Genomic DNA, 8,186 nt, shown 5'->3' with positions numbered 1-8,186 from the left:
AAATTCTCTGAGTTCATGACTTTTCATTTGATCTTCTACACACTGTCTCTCAGCAGACACTCGTGTTCCCGACAGCAGAAAACATGCAGGAGTCAAAGTTCAACTCTTTATTACGTCAGACCAACATGGGATGGTATTTTTCCACAGTTTGTATGAGTTATGTATATCACATATGACATGTTCACATTTTCAAGGTGACGTAATAAAGTGTTTAACAATTAATAATGATATCAGTGATCTTGTCTGCTAATAATTATGAACACAGATGAAAAGATCTATAAATTCAGCATCATTATGGAAACTGGCATCATTGTAACTAAGCCGCCCTGACAAGGCAAATGGATCCAATTAAAGTTACACAAATCAAAAACATTTGACAGAATAACCAATATCCAGATAACTGCACTATTATATAAAGAGACGATGTGATAATTTCCCACTGAAGGATGAGGGTGTGTTAAATTGGTCTCAGCACAAAAAGGTAAATCAACTGTGATCTTTATTCACTAATATAACATGATCCATCAGATGGAGAACTGCATTACATCAGAAGATAAAAGACAAGCGTCAGCATTTGGCTAGAGTTGTTCTTTCACCTGAGGAGGCACACAATATCTCCTGTCCTCCTGCTGGACGCTGTGGAGTTGAGGAAACTTACACGCCATTATCCTTAGATTTGACTGGCCTGACATGGAGCAGGACATCCATGTGTATGTGTAAGTGAATTGTTAAAAATGCCATATTAGATGATGTTGTTGTAGGCAATATTACATTAAAATGGTCATGACCCACCTCTCTTCTTTCAGATAGCTCAGTGTCCTCAGTGTCAGACCAGAAGAAACATCAATAAAGGAGAAAGAATGTTATATTTGCATGAAATACATTATAGCCTTAGTCCTGAATATTTAAACATTGATTCCCAGTTCAGGTCACAGAACCACTGGAATTAATTGGGATGGATCTTGTAGACAAGCTGGTTTCAGCTGAAAATGGACACCAATATACATGTTTTGATGAACTATTTCACCAAGAGGTCTAAAGCCTGTCCTCTCAAAACAAAATATGCACAATTCAAAAGTACTTTAATTATGAACAGACACTTTTTGTGTACTTTTTGTTTCATGATTTTCTTTTTAATTGTAAATGTTCAGAAGCCTGCCAGAAATGGTCTGGAAAAACCCTATAATTATATTATACACGATTATAAAGATGTTTTGGACATTTTTCAACATAAGAGCATCACAGCAGTGTTTGTACCTGTACATGTCCTGTCCACCACACATTCATCTGATGATCATCATGACATTGGAGACCATTTACTTTTCATCTATGTTTTGTTTAAGCTTCATATATTTGTAGTTTTATTGTTTCAGATTTCTGAGGCCGATGATGTATGAAGTATAGAGACAATCTGTGCCGACCTTATCATTCCTACTTACATCCCTACAATAGGAAAGGGATATGACTCCTGAAATGACTCACTTCTAATCAAAAGTGCCTCACAGATTTCATCTTTATCTGTTTATAGTCTGGATTTACTCTGTTTGTGTACAGTAATGGAGATCAAGTGATAACAGCGCCCTCTACAGTCAAAGAATATGATGGTCACAGAATTTGGTGTAACATCTGTGTTGCTGTCGCTTGCATTATTCGACCCCAGCACAATGATGGTGCCGGCGCTCACACTGTGGATGTCCCATAATCCTCTGGGATAAACGTTGTTAGGCGATAGTGTGATAGTGCCTTTGTGATGTGTTTGCAGTAGTCTAATGCTTGTGCATCTTTCTCTTTTATCTGCTACACCACTGAGCTCATGAGATCTTCTGTTGCATGAAGTGTTTTTAGCTGAGGACAATGGCTTTGTGGTTTTGTCCTCCATTTATGTGTCCATCTGATACTTTGTCACATGACTTTTTAAACCCTCAGTGAGTCACAAACTGACTGTCCATCCAAATCTATTAAATAAGCAAGTTCTTTCCAAACACAATGACTATATCTCTACCCCTAAACCTAACACTGCCCATAACTGACCCCTAAAATCAGAGGGAAATGATAGTGAATAACACTGATGTAGAAGCACATAATCCTGGTTTTAAGCCTAAACTTGACATCAACTCTAAACTTTTTCCTCAAATTTGATTGGCTGATTGGAATGTTGATCCAGGAACATGTTGCATTTGGTGAAATCAGGTTCATCAATAAAGGTCCTCTTACTTTGTTAAAGAGATTTTAAAGAGATTTCATGAGGCAAACTGATGCTTATAGATTGATATAATTCATGATATAATTCAGATGGTAAGGCCTAAGTAGATCATAGCACTGTTGCACTAATGGTCTCTATGATCAGATTCCCTCACAATGCTTTGAGAAACACAGTCCAGCATGGTTTCTTCTCCAACAATTCTAAAGATCGCTCATATGGTTTTGTTTAACATCTACAGCTTCATCTTTATTTAAGAAGGACACGTGTCTACACCGGACCATTATAATCAGTGATGTTGTCTACACTGGATGTGAGGGACAAATCTCTGAAATTAAAATGTTGCTCTATTTATGACGTACTGACACAAATGCTTTGCAACGGGCGTTTTGTCGCATCCAGTGTAGACAGATTTTAGCCATTGTGACAACATGTTGTGTCCGGTGTAGACACAAATCTGTCTACATCTGTAATACAACAGGCAAGTTAACTTTTCAAACAAAAACAATTGTTCTTAACTTTATTAGTGTCATTTTATTTACATGAGAATGTAAATGTGGTGAAAGAGAAGATTATAATTGCTAAACAAAAAGCATTAGACTATCTAGATCAGAGCGAGTGAAAGACACACAAATGTTGTTAACTGGTAAAAATGTTTAGTTTTTCTGAATATAAGAGACTCCATCACAGAACAAAGATAATAGACTGTAGATCTGAGCATTAATAACAGACAGACTCATAACTAACTTAATATCACAATATCTATATATATATATTCTGTGTATAAAATGTAAGAGAGATAATGTAAATGTTTGAAGTAATATGTGGACTTTATATCTTTTGACACATTTATGTGCTATACTTGACAATCACGTTTATGATTAGAAATATTTTAATCATTATGGATGAGTTCAATCCAATCATTATTATATTTGTAGGCCTGATACTGAAGAGCCTGAAGATTTCTGCTGACAGACTCATCTGAGCTTCTTCCTCCTGTTCACCTTTAAATAAAACTAAACCATCATTTGTCTGAATACTAAAGCAGCATTAATCATTCAATATCACATGTTTCTGATACTCATGCTAACACACATGCTGCTTTATTTAACTGTAAAGAGTCTCTTCCATCTGTATGAAACACATTTACACATTAATCACACATTTATTTCTCCTCATAGACACAGTAGAGACTCTTCTGTGGATCACCTGATGATTTCTGATCCTCTCATGATCATTTCACAGATCTTAATCTACTCTGTAAGGAGGAACAGAAGAGAAAACAATCAGTGTTCAGTGGAACAAAGTGAAAATGAGTTACTATTAGTTCCTACAATCTGAACAAGTCTATTCTCAAACTGAAATGATTCACTTCTACTGACACAGTTAATAAAGCAGGTGTTGTTGAATAAAGCTGTGACAGTGTGATTTTGTTCTCTTTCCTCCTTTGTGTTGAACATTTTAATAACTTCACATTTTGTTCTCACACAAACCCAATAAAGCTTAATAATAATTTCCTTTCATGAATATCTGAAAGGTTTGTTCTCATATCAGAGGTAAATGAAGATCTTTAATATCACAGTGATGTTTCCTCACCTCAGGACACAGTTTGAGTCTCGTAGCACGTCACGGAGCCGCTGCTTTGAGTCTCCTATCTTATTCAGTCTCAGATCAAGATCTTTTAAAAACTGCAGTGCTTTTGAGTTAGTCAAAGACTGAGTTAAAGAAGAAACATCTGTAATGCCACAGTTCAGTAGACTAGAAAGACACAGAGGAAGAGAGATCATCTTACAAACAAATAATTAAGATGAAGAATTTTACACAAATATAATGTGAACTCAGACTCATTGTGAAATATTGAGTATAAAGTGTTTTAGTTTAAACTGTTGAAGTGATTTTCAGCATTTTGATTCTAGTATGTAAATGCAGTGAATCCATGATAAATCCCAAACACTGAAACTAGCAGTTATAATTAAATTCACTGAGTGGCGCTGTGGAGCGAATTTAACAAGTTTATTGTATTATCACATAATGTCGTCATCTGCCTCATGAACATTGTAATTCCTTTGATGAAAATAATCTTACTAAATGGAATTAGTTTTGATCAGATGAATTAATGAAACTGAGTTATCATAATATCACCAGCACAATGAGAAAGCACATGAAATCCAAACACCAGTCGAATGAGGAAAGACAGCTGTCCATCACTGCATTCACGACAGGTAATCACAGCTGTACCTCGAGTGAGCCGAGAAGATAACTGATCTGATAGCAAAATGATCTGGAGACATGTGCTTCCTTTAGTTTCGTCGAGGGAGACAGGTTTAAGATCAGAAAACACAAAGTGCTGTTAGAAACTTCTCTCAGTTCACAGTCTATCTTTGTGTCTCTGAACGTCTGTCAGCGCAGTGTTTTCTCACCCGACCCGCACATATGGACATTAATGTTTTTCTCAACATGAACATGTGAAACAATATAAACATGATAACCTCATGCTGACTCGAGTGTATATGTTCGTTCTGTACGATAACTGGAGCAGTCTGATTTATTCACGTTTTTCAGCTTGAGCTTAAATGCTTTTGTTCTTTATATTTTTGTGCACATATTGTTTAATGTTTTCAACTAAAAGAAATCCTTAAGATATAACGTAATCTTGTGTTTATTGCCTAATCGTGAGCTTGTTCAGAAATGGTGACAAAAGCTTGATGAATAAAAAAAACGTCTTTCTCATTAAACGTCATTTAAATATTTGAATATTAGATTATGAGCCCAAATGTTCAAATGAAATATTTTTTTTTAAATGCCCATCATCTCTACAGTACATCATATCAAATGCTGAAAATTAAACAATTATTTACTAGATTAAAAAAGAAAATGTGACCAATAAGGAAAACAGGAAGTGCAGTGCTATAAAGAATGAAACAGAAACAGTCTTAAAATGAATAAACTTCAATCTCACTGTAACTGCTGTACAGTATAATGATACTAACTGTAGTTTCTCCAGCTTGAATTGTGGGTTCATCAGTAGATCACTGAGGTTTTTCACTCCAGAGTTTCCTAGTTTATTCTCGCTCAGGTTCAGCTCTCTCAGGTGTGACGGGTTTGATTTCAGAGCTGAAGTCAGGATGACACACTGTTTCTCTGTAATACTGCATCCACTCAGACTGAAGACAGAGAAATAACAATAGTTCACATCTATGATGATCATCTTATTGAAGAGCTTCAGCAGCATTTAGTTTCCAATAGTCTGTTCTGAAACCCAGTTACACTAGTTCTGTGTGCTGAAGATACTGTTTCTTCTCTTTCATTTTAACTCTTTATTTGATGTCTCCATTCTTTATTCTCTGTTGAAAAGGCAGATTTCTGCATGAACACAATCAGTACATCCTATCAAATGCTGGAAATTAAACAATTACTTATTAGATAAAAAACATTTAAAAATGTGACCAATCACGAATTTATAAAATAAACTTCAATCTCACTGTAACTGCTGTACAGTATAATGATACTAACTGTAGTTTCTCCAGCTTGAATTGTGGGTTCATCAGTAGATCACTGAGGTTTTTCACTCCAGAGTCTCCTAGATTATTCCAGCTCAGGTCCAGCTCTCTCAGGTGTGACGGGTTTGAGTTCAGAGCTGAAGTCAGGATGACACACTGTTTCTCTGTAATACTGCATTCACTCAGACTGAAGACAGAGAAATAACAATAGTTCACATCTATGATGATCATCTTATTGAAGAGCTTCAGCAGCATTTAGTTTCCAATAGTCTGTTCTGAAACCCAGTTACACTAGTTCTGTGTGCTGAAGATACTGTTTCTTCTCTTTCATTCAAACTCTTTATTTGATGTCTCCATTCTTTATTCTCTGTTGAAAAGGCAGATTTCTGCATGAACACAATCAGTACATCCTATCAAATGCTGGAAATTAAACAATTACTTATTAGATAAAAAACATTTAAAAATGTGACCAATCACGAATTTATAAAATAAACTTCAATCTCACTGTAACTGCTGTACAGTATAATGATACTAACTGTAGTTTCTCCAGCTTGAATTGTGGGTTCATCAGTAGATCACTGAGGTTTTTCACTCCAGAGTCTCCTAGTTTATTCTCGCTCAGGTTCAGCTCTCTCAGGTGTGACGGGTTTGATTTCAGAGCTGAAGTCAGAGCAGAACAACCTTCTTCTGTCATATCACAGGAGCTTAAACTGCATTAGAGAGAGAGAGGGAGAGAGAGCAGAAAATAAAAGAAGAAAACTCTTTATTCTGTAAAGTCACATCATCTTCATAAGCAAATAAAACAGAGGAAGAAGATCATCATCTTTATTTCATCTGGGGCCGTATTCACAAAACATTTTATCTTACCACTAAGAGTTCTCCTAAATAGCAGTAAAAGTTCTTAGCTAAGAGTTTTCTCTTAAAACCTATTCACAAAGATGCTGAGACCAACTTTTACTAAGGAATAGACTGAAGTCTTAAGCTAAGAGTAAGGGCGGGGCTGACCTTGTTGCTATGGAGTAAACACACAGTTATTGGCTGATGGGGAGGAGTCAGCGATTTAATCATAGAAATGTTGTAGAATGAGGTGTCATGTTTCCACATTAAAATAAAGGTTTTAAATACAAATGTTGCCCTATTCAAATAAATATTTTTTAATAAAAATGTTGCCATAGTCAAAATAAAATGTTGCCATATTGTTGCCATAAAGGTTTTAAAATATAGGCTAAGTGTCACTAATTAAACTAGTATATACAGTTAATTGTCCACCTCTTGGATGTCTTCATCTCAAGAGAATGCAGAATTCAAGCAACAAATTATGTTTTATAAACAAACTTTGGGAGAAACACATTCAAACGGTCTTTCTCATCAGCTCGAGAGGAGGAATATATATACACAGACTAGAGCAGACTCACTTATAGTTACTTTGACAGTTTTCTGCATCCCTCTGCCACCCCGCTCCTCACTCTCAGCTGGGGATATGGGGAGAACTTTGGGTTTGGGCTAAATTCCAAGCTCGGAGCCCTCAATCCCCTTGGACAGCACACCAAATATGCTTATATATATATATATATATATATATATATATATATATATATATATATATATATATATATATATTTTACTCTATTATAATATTTATTTATTTGTTAAAGTTTTTTTTTTTTTTGGCGTCTCATCGTAGATTCAAATCTATAAATCATAATGTTTTGCATTTATGAAGGAAAGGTTCAGCAACTAAGGCTCTATCGTTATTGCCTCAATGGTGTTCAGTGTCTTTGGGTGGATTAGGACTGTTTGTGATTTGCTCTTAGTGATTTAGGAGTCCTCTTGACTACTCCTGGGGCCGTATTCACAAAACATCTTAAGGCTAAAAGTAGCTCCTAACTTACCAATTTAGGAGAAACTCTTAAAAATAATGGGCGTGTCAGTCCTAATTTTAGGAGTCCTAAATTTTTGCTCTAAGAGAATTTCACAAAGCATTTTAGCACTAAAACTAGCTCCTAAATCTGTGAAATGTTAGGAGTAGTCAAGAGGACTCCTAAGTCACTAAGACCAAATCACAAACAGTCCTAATCCACCGAAAAACACTGAACAGTGAACACCATTGAGGCAATAGCGATAGAGCCTTGGGTGCTCAACCTTTTCTTTATAAATGCAATATATTTTGATTTATAGATTTGAATCTATGATGAGACGCCAAAAATAAATCTTTAACAAATAAATAAATATTGTCTGATTACCTGGGGCAATGGTTTTCATGAGTTCACACTTACAAATGATTGAATAGAGTAATATATGTATATTTTGGAATATATACATTTTTATTAAAACATATTTATTTGAATAGTGCAACATTTGTATTTTAAAACCTTTATTTTAATATAGGAATATGACACTTCATTTTACAATATTTCTATGATTAAATCACTGACTCCTCCCCATCAGCCAATCACTGTGTGTTTACTCCATAGCAACGAGGTCAA

The 8,186-nt window shown here is 35.2% G+C and overlaps 1 protein-coding gene across 1 annotated transcript in view; it reads right to left on the bottom strand.

Annotated features, from left to right (window-relative positions):
* Positions 1–2,765: 2,765 nt before the first annotated feature.
* Positions 2,766–8,186, bottom strand: part of LOC137002331 (NLR family CARD domain-containing protein 3-like) — a 105,336-nt gene continuing 99,915 nt past the window's right edge. The window contains exons 19-23 of the mRNA XM_067361882.1: positions 6,237–6,410; positions 5,714–5,887; positions 5,191–5,364; positions 3,797–3,958; positions 2,766–3,458 (exon numbers count right to left, since the gene is read on the bottom strand). Coding sequence (XP_067217983.1) covers positions 3,449–3,458; positions 3,797–3,958; positions 5,191–5,364; positions 5,714–5,887; positions 6,237–6,410 — 694 coding nt within the window. The 3' untranslated portion in view covers positions 2,766–3,448. The remainder of the gene's footprint in view (positions 3,459–3,796; positions 3,959–5,190; positions 5,365–5,713; positions 5,888–6,236; positions 6,411–8,186) is intronic.

The sequence above is a fragment of the Chanodichthys erythropterus genome, chromosome 16, assembly GCF_024489055.1.
Source record: "Chanodichthys erythropterus isolate Z2021 chromosome 16, ASM2448905v1, whole genome shotgun sequence".
In the NCBI taxonomy this organism is placed as follows: Eukaryota; Metazoa; Chordata; class Actinopteri; order Cypriniformes; family Xenocyprididae; genus Chanodichthys; species Chanodichthys erythropterus.
The sequence above is the reverse complement of the archived record's forward strand: the minus strand, read 5'-3'. Positions and strand labels throughout refer to the sequence as shown.